At 31.2% G+C, this 19,323-nt stretch overlaps 1 protein-coding gene across 5 annotated transcripts in view; it reads right to left on the bottom strand.

Moving 5' to 3' along the window:
• The window catches only part of LOC145283596 (alpha-L-iduronidase-like), a 74,413-nt gene that overhangs the window by 32,389 nt on the left and 22,701 nt on the right, over positions 1 to 19,323 (bottom strand). For all 5 annotated transcript variants that reach the window (XR_013868642.1, XM_080132530.1, XM_080132528.1 and 2 more), the window contains exons 6-9: positions 17,200 to 17,300; positions 13,239 to 13,317; positions 8,423 to 8,660; positions 2,282 to 2,360 (exon numbers count right to left, since the gene is read on the bottom strand). Coding sequence is in view for 4 of the 5 variants with exons in the window: in XM_080132530.1 (XP_079988656.1) it covers positions 2,282 to 2,360; positions 8,423 to 8,660; positions 13,239 to 13,317; positions 17,200 to 17,300 (497 nt within the window). In the remaining variant the exon portion in view is untranslated. The remainder of the gene's footprint in view (positions 1 to 2,281; positions 2,361 to 8,422; positions 8,661 to 13,238; positions 13,318 to 17,199; positions 17,301 to 19,323) is intronic.

The following is a 19,323-nucleotide window of genomic DNA, read 5'->3' as shown; positions in this document are numbered from 1 at the left end:
CATTTTCCCAAACTTACCATGTGAAAGAGATAGTCGGCCGCCATTTTTAACTTTCCAATACATCGGTAAGCACTGTATGTTTTTCGAGCTGAATAAACATGTTACATTAGATAAAAACACTAAAAACATATCCAGTTAGGTAGAAAAGTAACTTATCTTGCCTTTGATAACATTTATTTGTTATGTATTGTCTTTTTGATAACTTTTTCGAATCTATGTGTACAGTAATACAAACCCAGTTATTTTTTTTTTCTACTTATTTAGCGAAAGGTACTTTTACCACCTACTCCAGCGTAGTATAAACGGCCTATGGAATAAACACCTTCAACCTTGAAAATAGAAATCAACAAATTTATGGAATTTTCTTCAAAATTTCGTAATGCAGTTTCTTATTAAATCAAATCTAAATATAACATTTGCTGACTTATTTACCTGTCAAATACACACACATATATAACTTTCTAAAACACTCTTTAACCCTAACAATAACACTAAGTTCAAGTGGCAAGCACCCCCAACAAAATACCTCTGTAAGCCACATACAAGCGTCTAAAACAAACAAATAAAAAATAGATCCTTCCTTAAAGAAAAATACACATAAAAAATAAATTGGTTAACTGTCCTAAAATGCTAGAATGGCCTGGAAATGGTGAATTATTTTACATTAAATTTTTGTGGAACTAACCCCCCCCCCCCGTTAATATTGTTTTTGCTGTTTTTGTGTCTGTCAAGTCTTCAGTATGTTCACACATAATTTTCTTTAGCCCTACAATTAACTCAAAGTCCGAATGGCAACCCTCCCCATATTCTCATTGCATAGAAACCCTCTTAAAACCACACATAATCGTCTTTAAAACAATAAAACAAAAAGCATACAGGATTTATCTCCCATAAAAAAACCCAGTTAACTGCCCTAAAACGTTAGAATGACCTGTAATGGGGAATTATTTTACATTAAATTCTAAAATAATTTGTTTATCTTTCATTAAAGTTTTTCATGGCATTTCATACATAATTGCCTAAAAAGGTAGAATCACATTTTGGAGGGGTGATCAGAAAGGGTTGGGTGGGGTTAAACAGAAGGTGTTAATCTACAATAATACCAAAGAAATATTGCAATATATTCATTTTTAAATGGTCCTACGTTTAGATTTAAGTTTTTTGTACATAAAGCACATTACAATTCAACTTTGAGTCCTCCAACTTCTTTTCTGTTTATGGATACATGGCATTTTTAAGGAATTGCAGAATATTTATGCACATTTACTGCAGATTATTTGGAAATCATGAACTTTGGGAGATTCTCGGTCGCATATTCTGATTCCTTGTACAAAAATACACTTATATGGTAAATTTCATTGCTTAGTCTTGTGTTTTAACAAAGATATGACAATTTTACTGAAAAAGTAGTGTAAAAAATGTGGTGTTAAAGAGGGGAAAATATCCAAAACGTGTGAGACACAAAAATAGTCATAACTTCCTTAATTTTAATCAGATTTTTAAAATTTAAAAAGATTCTTTCTTGGCTCATCAATCTCTTTCTATATATTGAAATATTTTAAGCTATTTCAATTTTTTCATGTGTATTGCTAAATATAGCAATGTTCACCCAACAGATCACAAGCCATCTAGTGGTTTATAAATTACTTTATCTCCAAAAGAATATGACCAATGTTTGGTAAAGCATCTAATTAAAAAAGCTTACAGTTTAAACGTTTCATAAAAATGGTGTGCCGGTTTTATAATGCACTTAGCAGGGAAAGGCGAGAGAGAGAGAGAAATGAGAGAGAGAGAAATGGAGAATATGGGAAGAGAGAGAATTGAGAAAGAGAGAAAGAAATGGGAAAGAAAGAGAGAGAGTTTTATTATGCACTCACCTCTCAGAAGCAAAGAGAGAGGGAGAGAGATAGAGAGTACAAGAGAGTTTTTTGTTTTTCTTACAGTTTCACCCCAAACAAGTCACATTGACACTTTGGTGTATGGGGCTACTATCAGAGGCAACAACTACTGGGGTACTATGTAGAGATTTGGGCAGCAAGATGTCGGTTCACGTTGCACTTGAACTTCTGCATGTCAGTACAGTTGGGGAAGCAGGGACCTGGAATGGAATTCCAAAGTCTAGCGGTTCTGGGGAAGACAGATCTTTTACATCTAGGGATCTCTACAGTGTGAGGGTGTGATTTAGCAGCCTGTCGGGTTTGTTAAAGGTGTTCACGTCGTGGGGGCACAAGTGCTTGCAGTTCGTCAGAGCATTCGCTATTAAAATACTTGATGCACTCACCTGTCAGAGGGAATAGATTTATCTGGAAGATGTTTTGTTGCCAGGCCACCAACATTCTTAGATTTTGAAAAAACATTATCTAAAAAAAAATGTATATATTTAGAAAAGCAAAAAATAGATATTTTTGAAATGTTATTATGAAGCATTCAGTTAACAAGGCTAAAGAAATATTGGTTATTGAGATACATATATTCTGAATTGAATGATTATTATGAGAGGATTGAAAATAATGAATGGAATTAAAAAATTGATGCCTTATAAAGATGGGTTATGAGAAGTATTTATTGACATTAAAGGAGGTAAGTAGTTTCTTTTCAAGACGTGCAAGCTCGTAGAACTTTCTTCAAAAACTACAAAAAATGATAGAGTAAAAAAATAACTACAAGAAAAAATAAAATTTATCGAATAATGCACCGTATGACAACGTGACTTATCTCCCTTGTTTTCACTTCACTTTCGTCATTAAAAATTATAAAATGCCGGATCAATAACTTATTTTGTAAAAATATTTCTAACAGATCTTATACTCGATCATTTTTTATAAGTTTTGGAATATTTACTAATTTCGATATGATACATAATAGAGTTTTCATTTTTTAGATGGTAGGGAAAATTATGGCTTACAATTAACGTCATGTGGAATCAAACTGTCAGAGTTAGGGAAAAAAAATCAAGATGGCAGCGTCCACAACTTTTATAACAGTCTAGCAAAGTGACACAAAATCTTGTGGCTCATGCACAAAATCTTGCTGCTCGGAGAACGTGGACAGACGGTTCTGAAAATCCTTGGAGATGGTTACGCAAATTTTTGAAAAACGGTTGTTGTGTGTTACTGAGTCACTTTGCTGTTTTGTCTTTTTTTAATTACTTTATTGTGTTACATAGATATCCACTTATAATGCACAAGCCTCCAATTTTCAACAGGAAATTAAGTTAATTTGCCAATTTGTTGTATATTCATTCCTCATGATCATTTTAGTGAGTTCATTTGAATGTTTTACAGGTTTTGTAAACATTTCAGATTTCATCTTTGTAAAATTTATAAGAATTAGCGAAGTTATCTCCCTTACACTGATATCTAAATTATCTCTTTAGAATCATTCTGGCAAATATTAGAAGAATGTGCTCCTTTGTCTAGACGTTTAGAAAACTTGTTCCACACATGAACTGAATTTAGAACAGGATACTCACTCTCTCTTTTCTCATTGGTATCTTAAAGCAATTAGACATAGTCCAACTAACTGGCCAGCTTTATATGGCTTTCACAAACACTGATGCTGTGTCTCCTAAGCATTTCTTTTGGTAGCAGTTGCATAGACTCTCAAAACAGTTCAACATACATTGCTTACACAACTTGTATTTCTAACCTCGGCCAGAAATGTCTTTATTACTTATATCTTTATGAATGTGTATATTATGTATTACTTTAGATGTTTTGTACTCTCATTTTATGTTTATCTTTAACAAACTGTTTACGAATAAACGTAACTATATATAAATCCAACTTCATGTATTTATCTTAATGAATAAATGCAAAAGCTTTTTTCTTTACTTATAACACTTATATGACTATCAAAACGGTTCACTGTTATTTAAATCAATAATACTATGTAGTATTTTGAAACAGTTAACATATATAATTATATCTCTAAATGCAGCTATTTGTAGGTTTTATTTACATAATTTTTTTAAACAGTTTGTAATAAATTAATGCTCAGGGTTATTCATATGTTGGTTTATTATCTTATTTTCTTATATCTATGCAATACTTTTGTCACTATCAAAAGTAATTCATCAAAGTGATTTAATTTTTTAAAAAATTACTAAAACATTGCTTAAAATATTAGGTATTTCTTTGTTATTAGAGCCAAATTGGAAAAACTACCTACCATCCAGCAGTTATTAATTTAGCTTTAAATATTATTTTTAAATGTATAACTTACATTATATATCATTAATATAAATCTATTGTAATTTTGTAAACTAATAATTCTCATTCAAATTACCTCTCTTGAAAATTAATGAACATAATATTTTGTGCTTCTTCGTTATTTACTTAATTGTTATGCCACAGTAATGAACACATCCAAAAATTATGAAAAACGATAGGTTAGAAAATTAATCATGAATGTAAATAGTTTTCAAAGACAATTAGCGAACAATTGGTTTTACTAATAAATGAAACTGGAGAGTTTGACTTGTAAAACGGGAGGTTATAATTTTCTGAAATCTTAGGCCAATACAGCAAAACTCAATTTTTGCTAATTGCCTTCAAAAACTTTTTTTTATTAATAACTAGCATTTCAGCCCGGCGTTGCCCGGGTGTTTGAATGTGTCTGTTGAGCAAAAAAAATAAAATATATTGTAGTAGGAAGGCAGGCTCGAACCCGTACCGTGAAGGAGGAAAAGAACAGGGAAAAACCCTGACATCTATGCTTTTACAACCTCCGCCAAACCGGAAGTGACATTTTTTTAAATTAAGGCTAGACAATCGAAAGGAGAGGATGACTTTCAAAAATATCAGCGATAAAAGCGACCCCCCCCCCTTGTAGAAAAGTTCCCAGTTGAAGGTGAAGCTATTAATGTCTTTAGCCAATTTGTTGATATTTGTCATCTAAAACCCCAGATCTTTAAACGATACTGATCTTGGTAAAATCCGTCACCTCTGTCAAAAATTATAGGATAACATTCAAACATACATACTTACATGCATACATTTATATATTGGTAACAAAAATTTTCGACCCAAACCGATTAAAAAGCTTGCTCTATCTTTGAATACCGTTTATGTAAAATTTCAAATGTTTAGACCAGAAATTGTCTGGGTAATTTAGTAGAGACTGCAGAGGTCAATTTTTTTTTTACTTGGACCCCCATTATGACCCCTTAAAATTTATTGTTTTGGGCTCAAATCAAGTTATTAAATTAGATCCATGTCCAAGGAATCTATATCTAAAAATTCAAGTGTTTAGATCCAAAATTGTCGGAGGAGTTTGGTAGAGTTCCCAAAGGTCTAATCGTTGAACTTTGACCCCTTAACAGCCAAATTTCTAGCTGAAAACCGATCACATAGATTTTCCCAAATCTCAGTACCCTGTATATCAAATTTCGGGTCTGTAGACTAAAAATTGACAGAGTTATTGCGTAGGGAAATGTACACACAGACACGTTCACTTTTATATATATACTAGCATGGGCGCCCGGCGTTGCCCGGGTGTTCGGATGTGTATGCTAAGCAAAAAAAAAAAAAAGTGATAGTAGGAAGGCAGGCTCGAACCCATACTACAAAGGAGGAAAAGAACGGGATAAAACCTAACGTTTATGCTGTTACGACCACCGCCAAACCGGAAGCGACATTTTTTTAAATTAAGGCTAGACAATCTAAAGGAGAGGATAACTTTAAAAAATATCGGCGAAAAAAGTGACACCCACCCCCACCCGTAGAAAAATGCCTAGTTGAAGAGGAAGATATTAATGCTTTTCGCTAATTTTTCGATATTGTCGTATGAAAGGTCGAACTTTAAAACGATACCGATCTTGGTAAAATCCGTCGCCTCTATTGAAAGTTTAAGGCAGACATGCAAACAGACATACATACATACATTTATATACTGGTAACTAAAAATTTCCGACCCAAACTGATAAAAAAGCTTGCCCTATCTCTGAATACCCTTTATGTAAAATTTCAAATATTTAGACTAGAAATTGTCTGAGTAATTTGGAAGAGACCGCAGAGGTCAATTTTTTTAAACTTTCATCCCTATTATGACCCCTTAAAATTTATTGTTTTGGGCTCAAATCAAGTTAGATCCATGTCCAAGGAACCTATATCTAAAATTTCAAGTGCGTAGACCCAAAATTGTCGGAGGAGCTTGGTAGACTTCTCAAAGGTCAAATCGTTGAACTTTGACCCCTTAATCGCCAAATTTCTGGCCAAAAACCGATCACATCGATTTTCCCAAATCTCAGTAACCTGTATATCAAATTTCGAGTCTGTAGACTAAAAATTGACAGAGTTATTGCAAAGGGAAATGTACACAGACACACAGCATCACAGACACATTCACTTTTAGATATATAGATTAATTTTCCACCTCATTGTTTTTCGTAATTTTTGGATATGTTCATTACTGTGACATTACAATTAAGTAAGTACCATTTTACTTGAAATTCAATATTTTGATTTTCGAAGTTTGCTCTAATAATGCCAAATATGTTCATTAATCTCCAAGGGCGGTAATTTGAATGAGAATTATTAGTTTTAATAATTACAATAGATTTATATTAATGATGCAGAAATCTTCAAGGATCGAACCCGAACCCTTAGGGCAAAGTTGTAAATTAAAGTATGAAAAAAAAAAAACGTGCGATGTTAACGATTGCCCCACCGCGAGATGCTAACGGAAACACGTTTGAATTTATTTAATTACTTGGATTTGGCAGGTGCCCGTTTTAATGAGTTAATGAGGTCAAGTTTGACTGCGGGATAGTATTTCATTTACTGCTGAACACTTTTTTTTCCCCCAAGATGTTATAGGAAAAAGACTAACCCACATGCGGCGAGCGACAAATGTTGAATATTTATCTTCCCGAAATAGAGCAAATTAAATAGACAGGCAAGCTTCGTTGTTAACTGTGAGATATTACGATTTATATGTGATATAAAAAGTTTTAAAAAGTTGTGAACCGACCGACCGCTTCTCTGAAAGAAGCCTTTTGTAGACATACAGAAAAAATGAACAGGCATACATACATACATGAATACATTTTCGCTTTTATATTTATAGATTTGATTCAGAAATCTTCAAGGGAGGTAATTTGAATGAGAATTAGTTTTAAAAATTACAGTAGATTTATATTAATGATATATAATTTAAGTTATACTTTAAAAATAATACTTAAAGCTAGATTAATGACTGCCAGATTGCTGGTAGTTTTTATCAAAGACAGTTATCTTTACAGGTGGGTGTGCAGTGGTAACACTGTTCATAGACGCATACAATGTGATTGACTATTGTGTTTTTGCATTTGCTTGTAAATTTTTCTTTCTTGTGGGTTTTGAAATTAGCTTATGACTGAGGAAGTTTGAATAAGAACTTAACTCTTTATTATCATGGCAATCTAGCATATTTACTGATCCAAACAATTTCTGATTTGGAAATTCGTCACAAGTGACCCTGGCAAAAATGTAGGTCAAAGCATGAGACGGAGAAACTATTGTAGCAGAACAGATATTACATTTTAACATTAATTATATTTTGAGATGTAAACAGTAAAGAAAAAAGAAAACATTGTAAAATAGGCAAATATTTTAACCATAAAACAGTTTTTTTATTTCATTTTTAAAATATTCAGAGCAAATGAAAAAAAAAATCCCTGCTTTCTCTTTGATTTATTTAATTTATTGTATTAAAAAAAAAAAATTTACTTTCAGTATTAATTATTTCTAAAAAGAATTTTTCTCTAACTAAACATTTATTTTATTAAAAAAAAAAAAAAAAAAAAAAAAAAAATCAAAATAAACATATTTATTAATAAAAAAAAAATCAATTTATGAATATTCTTATCCTTACGGGGTTTTCATATTAAGTAACAGCATTTGGTTCTTATTTACATTGGTGATCTTTTAAACCAACACATTTCAGGTAAAAACATTATTACGTACATACGTGTCATAACAAAATTAATACAAATTCCAAAATTTATGAAAAACGATCCTGTAGAAAAATAATTATAAGTAAAAATAGAATTCATGGAATCGAGTTTTATCATGTTTTAATGTGGAAGAGCTGTGCAACCAATGACAAATTTACTGATCTCCCTTGACTCAAATTAAATTAAATTAAGAGCCCACCATTTTTAAACTGAATGTAATTGTGGATGTTCTTTTTTTTTATAAATATATCTAGCACATCTTTTACTGGATCATGTTTTGTAATTTTTGGAATTTATACTAATTTCGACATGATGTTTAAATAGATAATAATGTTTTTATCTGTAATGTGCTGGTTTAAAAAGATTATTAATCTACACGAACACCCATTGTTTATTTTACTTGGATCGAGAAATATGCAAGATTGCTAGTATCATTATTTACAAAAAACTAAATTTGATACCAAAAATGAAAGCCAAATCACTCACTTGTAATGTTGATATCCAACATCTGCTCTCCAAGATAAGCCAGCATCACCATCGCTGTGTGGACTGGTTTACGAATAAACTGAACATGAGGCGGATTCGTATTGTTCATCTGAAATCTTGCTAGCAATGACCGTTGGGTAAATTGGTGTGGGTAATAACTCAGAAATGCATTGTCATTGCTTAGTAGCGAATAGTTCAATGAAAGAGAATCACGAGCAATTTGGTGCTGACTGATGACCTTGAGATAAAATAGAAAAATAAAATTATGATTACCAAATCTGTTTAGCATAAAATGAGAGATTTATGATAAGTTGGAATACTTATCTTGTTCCGAATAATCATTGCAATCTTTAATCAGTGCAACACATCTGACTCCGATAGATTTGAAAGCAATCAAAAGTAATCACCATTACCAACATAAATTATTTTAAAGGAAATACTGTTTGAAAATTAGTCAAAAACAATTGAGGTTGGCTCATGTATTTCCTAACTTCCAGCATAGCGCTACCGGAAGCAGTGACAAGGCAAATAAATTTTTATTGTTTTTCAGTATTTCTATTGTGAAGCAATTTACTGAAATAAAATAGAAGAAAAGGACATCATTGAAAAATATACAATAAAATTAACAAAATTATACCAATAAAAATAACACAATTAGCCTTTATTTACACTTTTAATAAAATAAAAAAGTTTTTATTTCATTTGAATAAGAAATATATGTTTATGAAATTATAAAACTAAAAATTTTTTATTTGAATGTATATAATTCTGATGAACTTGTAGCACTTGTGCCCCCTCAGCATACATATCTCTGACAAACCCACTTAGCAACAAACACTCCTTCACTGTTGATGTCAGAAAGCTTTCTACTCTAATAGTTTCTTCCCTCAGACAGCTAGACTTTAGAATTCCCTTCTAGCTAATTGCTTCCCTGGCTGTACTGATATGCAAGAGTTTAAATGTAACGAAAGCTAACATCTTATTAATGAAGTTGTTGGTCTATAAATGGTCCCAAATAGTAGTCCCTTATGGCGAAGTGGCGATATGCCTTGCTAGGGGTGAACATTAGTAAAAACAAATAACTAAATAAAATAATAATAAATATATGTTTATGAAAGTATAAAAATAAAATTATTAAAATAAAAAACAAATGAAATTATTGGAATCAAATAACAAAATTTCAAACATAATAAAAAAAACATATCCAATAAAAAAGCACAAAAAATGTTTTCAATAATTCTTTGAAGAAAATAAAATTAATTTCAATAATTCTTAATTAAAAGAAGGCCGAAAAAACTTTTCAATGATTATTAAAAAAAAAATAATAAATAAAATAAAAATAAATAAAAAATAAAAAAGGAAGATTGGGAAAATGTAATAAAAAATAAAAGTATATTCACAGAGGAGATATAAGAAGGAGAGAAAAAAAGCGAAGGAACTGATTTGCCTTGTCACTACTTCCAGTAGCAGCCACGCTGAAAATTAGGAAGTACATTAACTGACTATAACCACAATTTATTTTGTTTTACCTGATTTTGACTTATTTGTGTGTAAAGATTTAATGTTTCTGAATTTTTTAGACAAGGATTAACAATTTGCATAATTTGAATTGTCTCGGAGGACCCGTAGTGTAACAGATAAAGTATGACTTATTTGTGTGAAAATGGTAAAATTAAATTCCAAGTGAAACTCTTTTGGAATTGGAAGGTTCAATCCTCAGTGCAGTTGATACTAGTAGTACAACTATGAATTACTTAAGACTTCTACCTGATCATGACTGACGGAACAAAAGCATACTTATATCTGTGGATTAAATAAAGAGTGCCATTCAAAATCTGGTGCAGAAAAAAGGGTCCAAACCAAACCACCATAGCCCTCACAAAACTCAACCCAATATGGAAAAGATAAGAATATCTCACTCAAATCAAATATCAGACTCATGTGCTCATTTGTATTATCAATATTTCTTCCTGCTTGTAAATCGTGGACCCTAACAGCAGAGACTGAAAAGAGGATATAAGCAGTTGAGATGAGGGTCTACCGCAAAATACTTGGTATTTCTTACAAAAACAACATTACAAACGAGGAAGTAACGAACCACATAAAGCAAGCTTGTGGGTCGTATGGAAATCTCTTACCCACTGTAAAATGGTGCAAATTATAGTGGTATGGCCATGTAATGAGATCAAAAGGACTTGCTAAAACAATAATGCATGGGACAGTAAGAGGAGGAAGGCGTGGAGGACAGTAGAAAAGATGGGAGGATAACATAAGGGAATGGACGGGCCTGAGGCTCAGCAGCATCATCACAATAGCACAGGACAGACGGGAGTGGAGAGAGCCAACCAGACTATGGGGATAGATAAAATAGATGGATAGCAGAAAGATTCTCAGAGTTCAACAGAAATATTGTTCAGTTTATCAAGATACACTTGAAGAAGGTTGGAGATTACAATGGCTGAAATGTGAAAATAATACTCATGATAAGAACATAGTCCAAATAATATAAAATATGAATCTAATAAGAAATATGAATCTAATATGAATATTTTCAAAAAGTTTAAAGCAATTCTATTTGGCACAAATAATGACTGAGAAAAGAATTCACATTCACTCATTACAGGAAGGACATTACCAGGTTTACTCATATCTACAGCATTTTTTTTTTTACAAAGGAGTCACCACTTTTCAAGGCCCGGAGGCCGCTAGAGGATAAGAGTTAATGAGTGTGCAGTAGTCATTGGGAAAATTGCTTAAAACTTTTTCTAAATATTAAAATTTTTGGCACTTGTACACTATTAGGACGAAATTTCGGAAATCATAAAACTGAATTTCACATAAAAAACAATGGTATCTACGTATTCCTCATATTTTTAAGATGATTATATCCAAAAATTACGAAAATTGATAAGGTACAAAATTATTTATTAAAGAAAATAACAAATAGAATTTGATGAAAACGATTGTAAGACACAGGAGAGTTCAAAAGGGAGGTAATTTTGTTTTGATTTAAACAAGATGGCGTCAATTTTTCACCTGCTACCACGATTAAAGTTGTTTCTTTTAATAATTCAGTCATATTCAGGTAACTCTGACTGCATAATTTGGAAGCTACCATTATAACTTATTAGAATTGACAAAAAAAAACAACTATTGTTTTTATCTGAAAACTCCATTTATTGACTACAAAATCTCGTCCCAATAGTGTAGAAGCGTCAAATTTTTTGTTATGTAAATAAGTCATGAATGAGTACCTAAAGCAAAATAAGTTGTTTAGGAATTATTCTCAAATGATATTTTCTTTAGAATAATTTAATTCATTAACAATACTGATTGCTATGCTATGTAAACATGTGTGAAAATAGAGATTACAGGTCTAAACTATGAAAATGTGAGGAGATAAGCTCAAATTAGGGAGTCCTTAATGCGCAAAATTTGCTAAAGGTTTTAGAACCTGAGGTTTGTAAGTCAATAAAATAAACTTTGCATAATGTATCCGTCAAAATAAAAAACAAAAAAACAAACACTTTAGTCGCCTTTGCCCCTCTTGATCTAGTGGAAGGGAGTAGGGCATCAGAGATAGACCACAACTCTCAATCTATAGTGGTAATACGAAGAAGTGTGTAATTAGCGAAATAGATACTATTGCAGACTAAGAAATTGGCAATGCCGAGTTCATAACGAATAAGTAGTCAATTTACACACAGTAAAACCAAAATTTTCTCTCAGCTAATGCGTGAAAATAGCAACGTGCTCAATTAATTATAATAGTTATTGTGTCTCTACATGAAATAAACTGAAAAAAGATTTATATGCCATAAATGAGAATAAACTAAACCAATCTGTATCATTTGAATTTTTAGGTTATTATTCTCGTCTTAACTGTTATTTTCATGTTTCGGCACATGTAATCTCTGGCCTTCATCAGATGTCTCTCATCGAATTCGGGAATCTTTCTGTGAAACTCAGGAATCTGCACAGGACTTCAAATGGAACCCTTTATTTAATCCATGAAGATAGTATGCTTTTGTTTCATCAGCCATGACTGGGTAGATATCCTAAATGATTCACAATCATATTTTGAGTGTCATCTGCACTGAGGATTGACCTTTCCAATGAATGAAATAAATGGTTCCATTTGAAATTCTGTGTAGATTCATGAATTTGACAAGATACACCTGGAGAAGATTGGAGATTTCATTGACTGAAATGTTGCGAAAATAACACTCAAGATGCGAACAGTAGTCCAAAGAATCCAAATAATCACTCCTCATCTCAAAAATTCAGAAATCTAAATTCAAACCAAATAATAATGTTAATATTGCAGAGAATGCAGCATCTTATTTACATTTTTGTTGTTTCCTTTCAATAAATGATAAACCCAACCCTAACCATTCTTACTGGGTAGATAACTTAACATATATAATTATCTTCAAATTTCAAAGTCATTCCTAAACAGCATTTAAGCTGACAACTCAAACTTAAATTTTGATGAGCCAATTTTCATTGTTTTTAGTTTTGTACTATGCTATTAGGAATATGTTTTTCAGTGCAATCTATTTTAAAAATTAGCTCAATTCGAACGACTACTAATATAAAACATTTTTAAATAATCATCTTAAAATAAAAATCAGCAAAGAGGATACTCATTTAAAATTGAAGACAACACAATATGTAAAGCTGAACTGAATAGTATGATAATAACGATGATTATATATTTTAAGTTTAAAATAGATAAAAATTAAAATTACTTCATTGCATCCCAAACAATGCTGAGTCGGTACAGTTTGTTATAAATAAGAAAAGTGTTACTTACTTTGACAACTAGTGCCGCATAATTAACGTCGGCTCGCCATGTCCGAGGTTTGCTCCAACCAACTAAAGGATCGGCTTCACTAAAGGAAACAAAAAATATATACATTATACAAGGGTTCCTTTAGTCTTTGACAGACTATGGATACCCACGGAGGGGTGCCTGCACATGAAATTTTTATGGCAGGAGGTGCGCAATCTCCAACCACACCTCTCCTGAGTCAACTTTGTTAAATACCAGTGGCAAGTGAAGCGTACGTATAAGACGAATGGAAACAAATGCCGAGATAAGCGGAGAGCGCATACAGCGCTTAGAATTCCCAAATGGTAAGCCATTTAGTACTAATCCGGCTCAACGTTGCTTAACTTCAGTGATCTGACGAGAACCGGTTTGTCAATGCGATTATACCGTACATATTTCATAGAGATACATTATATATACATGTATATTGAGCTGTTGCCTAATATTATTGTAAGCATCTTTATATGCAGAAACTTATGACAAAAACAGTTATTCTTAATACCACTTGATTTAATATATGCATCATTTATGTATTGCTATTTCATGTATATATACATAATATTATGAAGTAATATACAAACAGGAAAACCAGACGTTGCTCGATGAGAAAACATGTTATTTTTCACTATTTTTTTTTTTAGTGACTCATTTGCCTTCTAATATAGTCAGAAGAAATTGAAATTTTGGAAAACTCTGAATTAGTATCTTATACATATTAGATTTCATTTGAAGTTTTAGAGGGATCTGTTCCCATAGCTCTCGGGGCAGATAGAAATTCATAACCACTTCCATTGTTTTCCCTGAAAAATTTGACATATAAATACATTTAGTTTTATGTAGATTCTCTAATATTTCTTTCTATACACAGACACTGAAATTTATATAAATTCTTTAATTATGTAAAGTGTTCAGTACATGAGTAGGGAGGTGACAGTGGTCAAATGGTTAATGATACTGACTGATGACCTAGGTGTTCCAAGTTCAAATCCAGTTCGCTCTACAAAAATCACTTTCACTTAGGATATTGGCAACCTTCTTGTGGTCCTTCCCGTAAGTACCCGATGCCTTTCTAAAAAGAATTATGAGTACAAAAATATTGGAGAAACCAATGCCAGCAACAGAATCTTCAGATTCATATATGATCATAAGTACATGACTTGAGCTTAGTAGTAATATAAAAAAAAAACTAGACTCTTTATCCATAAAAAAAGGCAAAAGTTATAGCCTGTTGGCTTAGAATGGGCAATTTATGTCAAATTAATGGTTGAGCATGGTTAAATTTGTGCTCATTTTTGCATTAACTCCCTATAAATCTCTATAAATCCCTATAAATCCCTAACTTTACATTGAACGAATACAGTAATATTTAGTTCACTGCATATTATCAAAGCAAAGAGAAATTTAGATATTTATGAGAAGATAAAAGATAGACAGAAACGTTTGTGTTTCATTCTTTGGTGAAATCATCAGGCAATTAGCCTGATAATTTCTTTCTGATGATATATTTGTACATTGGTATATTAGGGCAACATTTTTCAATCAAGCAAACATTATTGAATACAATGGAGGTATTTTGCTTTATTATCTTTTGGATTTTTTTTTCATTTTTCGTATAGTCTTTTTTATATCGAAATCAAAGATTTCAAAGTCATTCCTAAACAGCATCTAAGCTGACAACTCAATAAACATTTCATAGGAATTGCAAGAGTTTTTGATTCGACTACAAATCATCTTCCAGTGGAATTGGTGACGCAAAAGTGAACTGGAGTAAAAAACAAAAGGTAAAAAAGTAGAAAAATAAAATTTTTAATAAAAATTGTAGACAATGGTGGCATGTTGAATAAAAATAAAAGTTAATTAAAAATTTGAGCTTTAATATATTTTATTTATTAAATGTAGTAAAGGACATTATTGAATTATACTTCTTAACTAAAACATATTTTGCTACAATTCAGAGATAGATATTTCATAGAGAAATATAAGCAAGAATCGTAGCCATATTTGAGGCCAAAAATACTGGACAACATTTGGAGAGAAATAAGTAAAAGTAGAGGACAAACTGAAATGGAAAACATTTTATCAGAAAATTGTTAGAATTTAGTAAAATAAAAAAACTGAGAATCATTTGTTAGATGATCGATAAACCACAGGATCCTATGTTATAGTAAACAGAAAATGCAATCAAGTATGATCAACTCCATCGACACACAAAGAAATAACTAAATAAATAATCCAACCAATCAAAATATACTATACTAGCAGGCCGCCCGGCATGACCGGTTGTAAAATATGCTTAAATATGATATTTTGATTTATGCAGAGTTCATATTTATTTATATTGGACCCAATATGTAGTGATAACTTCAAAAGTTTTTAAAAAATGATTTGTGCGCCACTACCAAGAATCAGAACCAAAACGTTTAGCTTACAATTTACTTTTTCTTTTGACATTAATGCCTGAGCTATGAAGATATGTTTGGTGCAATGCTAAAAATTAAAACATGAACCAATAGCTATTACATTACACATGCATATTTGTAATGCCCTCATTTAAACTTCACCTGGCAAATTTCATTTTTTTTTAAATTTTCACACTTTTGCACCAATTTTCCATAGATAAAAACCCAAATATAAAGTTTCGCATAGGTTTGAATACTCTATATATTAAATTTCATGTCTGTAAACCAAAAACTGACAAAGGAGTTTGGTATGTAAATTTTTTAAACAAGTACATATACGCATACATAAATATATATAGAAAGAGGTTTGTGTTTACTATAACCTTTTATGCAAATATTAAGCAAATATAAATCATGTAGAATATCTGCATGAAGATAATTACACGCAATAGTTAACTAGAGATGATCATCCCATAAGAAAACATAAGAAAAACGAAAAAACTAATAGGGAATTAATTAAGATAAATGTTTAAAATATGAAGATTAGCTAGATCTTTTGCAGATGAATGCAATTCCACGACGCATATTGTGGTTAAAAGTAAAGAACCTTACCTCATGCATCGTGCAATAAAAATGGCCGCCCCTTGGTATTTATGGACTGAAAATCACGTGATGTGATGAGAGGGGGGAGGGGGTATGCAAATGAGATGTGGTTGGGTCTCTCTATAAAAGAGTCGTCTTTATTTTGGGCGTCAGTGTGGAAAGTGCAGAGAGAAGAGAACAGTTAGATTTGAGTTTGAGACTTTTGATCCGAGGTTCAGTTCAAATTTAACGTCACATATATAACAAAGTTGTATTTTCTTTTTAAATAAATAGAAAAAAGGATTTTTAATATGAATATCATTACACAAAACCAAAAAAAAACTTTATAGGAGTATAGATTATTAAAAAGGGAGATTACTCTAACTGGCTTATTAACTGTGATTAGAGAAAATATAGCATTTTAGAAAAAAAAATGCTTAGATTATAAGTAAAAACTCTCCTAACTATAATGCACAACAAAAAACAAAAAACTTATTTTTATAATTTCATAAACATATATTTCTTATAAAATTTCAAATAAAATAAAAACTTAATTTTTTAAATTTTGTTATTAAAAGTGCAAATAAAGACTAATTATGTTATTTTTATCTGTTTAATTTTGTTAATTTTTATTGTATACTTTTCAATAATGTCCTTTTCTTATAATTTATTTCAATAAATCACTTCACAATAGAAATACTGAAGAGTAATAAAAGTTAAGGAACTTAATTGCCTTGTCACTGATTCCAATAGCATTACACCGGAAGTTAGGAAGTATGTCAGCTGACTCTAATTGAAAATTGATTGTAACTTATCACTTTTCAAGAAAAGAAAACTCAAGTTTTGTCAGAAACTATAAGAGCATAATGGTTGAATTTAGCAAAGCTACTTTTAGAAAAAACTTAAAGATAACACACAGCCTCCAGTGCTGTGAACAGAAAAAAAAAGTCCTGCATACATACTCATTATAAAACGGTTTCTGACTTAGGGTAGGATACTTCATCTTGATTTCAGCATCCAATTGTCGTTCAAGTTCAAGGATATGTTGTGCTTTACCTTCACCCTAGAAAACAAATTTATTTAAAAAAATTATTGAAGGTGAAAATTAAAATATTTGATACTCATTGCTAAACTGGATAAAATAGAGTAAGTAGAGAAATCGAATTAATTCTTTAAAAAAATATCACTAAAATTCACTGTGTATTGACTAATAAGATGATTCAGTTAAAACAGCTGTGGGAGATAGACATTTCACTTATATATAGTTTGTCTACTACAACAGGCATAAGATTAAGCATGCATAATACATTGTTCCAATACACAACATGATGCACTAATTATTCATGTATAAAGATAATTTTTTTCTGTTAGAGGATGTGTCTGTAGAGCATCAAGTCAACAAATAAAATTGAAATCTGTTTTTATTTCTTGATCAGGTGTAGTGAGTGAGCATTCTCGATCATGTGTAGTGTGAGAGCATTCTCGATCATGTGTAGTGTGAGAGCATTCTCGATCATGTGTAGTGTGAAAGTTTTCTTGATCATGTGTAGTGCAAAAGTTTTAGGATCTAACCTCATTTTTCCTGAAGGAAAATGACTCTGGTCTAGAAATCAGTTTTCCTCTAAAGAGGTAATAACAAAAATTTTGAAAACAACTTCAAATAATTGACAATGATAAAAATCATGAACAACCAACTTTATTACAGATTCTATGGAATTTAATTGCAAAACAAATGCAATAATCGGTTTAGTTGTTACTGCTTCTGATTATTAGTGGACTCTTCCATGTGAAACTGACAATAACCACAGACGAGAGAATAAACAAAATAGATACACTTTACTTAAAATGCATTGAGCTATGTCACAAACATTTCTTTCTGGTTTTACACACCAAATCCTGAAAGAATGAAGGTTTTATAAATGATAATCAAATAAAAACTCAATACCAGTGAAGACTAAAATACTTTCAGGAAAACGTAAGAGTATGGCATAAAATAGTTCACTTAAGAGAAGAAATTGGAAAAGTAAATTATATGCTTGAAATTCCTTCTCTACATTAAGAAACACAGATTTAAAAAATTGCTATGTATGTACCTGTGATGGAAAAAAAAAATTGTACAAAAAAAAAAAAATCACATAAATTGATCAAGTAGTTTTATTTTTAAATAAGAAAATAAAATTTTGTAGCAAAACAAACAGCGACAGTATCGCAACACCATCTTTAAAACAAGGGAAATAATTCTAAATAATTCAAATTTGCGAAAGCCATTCTTAAATTGGTGACTTTGGAAAATCTCAAATTTACTTAAAAATGATTTTCTTTATAAAAATAAAACTACTTGATTAATTTATGTGATTTTTGGAATATGATATTTTCTTTCTATCACAGGTACATAAGTAGCCCAATCACCTTTGTGATCATGCCATGATAAAATAATTCAAGACAAGTACTTAATATAAATGGGTAGGTGTGTGTGATACTGTCGTGTAACATAGAAATAGGAACCTCAACGTTGTCCTTCAGTCCACAGTGATTTTCTTCTCAGCATGATCTATTCTCATCCAGCTTCAACTGCAATCTCTGATTTCTCTTGGGGGACCTCTGAGTCATTAATTGCCTCTGCCAGACTCCAACCTGCAACTGACGTTAACCATATCACCCTGGCAACTGTCATTAACCGGATTGTACTCTTAACAATGAATGTTTGAAAGCAATTATTGAATAAAACTCATAATATTGTCACAGAAATGTCTAAAGCACTTGATGTTAATATTTCAGTGGTATGTCCAAACATCTGAAGTAAATTCTTAATCTTTCTTAATGAAGCTAATATTAAAGTGGTGTTGTCTTGTGCTTGATTGGTGATTCTAAAAACATCAATGTAAGAAACAAAAATATAAATAAATCTCTTGCAGCACAATAAGGTCATATAACATCTAACAACACTGACAAATTGTTCAAAACTAACGCTCTCTTTGAACTGCATAAATCGATCTGCCTCGTCAGCATTTATAACATCTTTTCAAAGTTGGTTGATGCCAACACATGCACATTAGCAAGATTATAAAATCCACAAATCTGAGCAC

This window comes from Euprymna scolopes, chromosome 8 (assembly GCF_053919585.1).
Source record: "Euprymna scolopes isolate OS-2025 chromosome 8, ASM5391958v1, whole genome shotgun sequence".
Taxonomy (NCBI): Eukaryota; Metazoa; Mollusca; class Cephalopoda; order Sepiida; family Sepiolidae; genus Euprymna; species Euprymna scolopes.
This window is presented reverse-complemented; position numbering and strand designations above follow the sequence as displayed.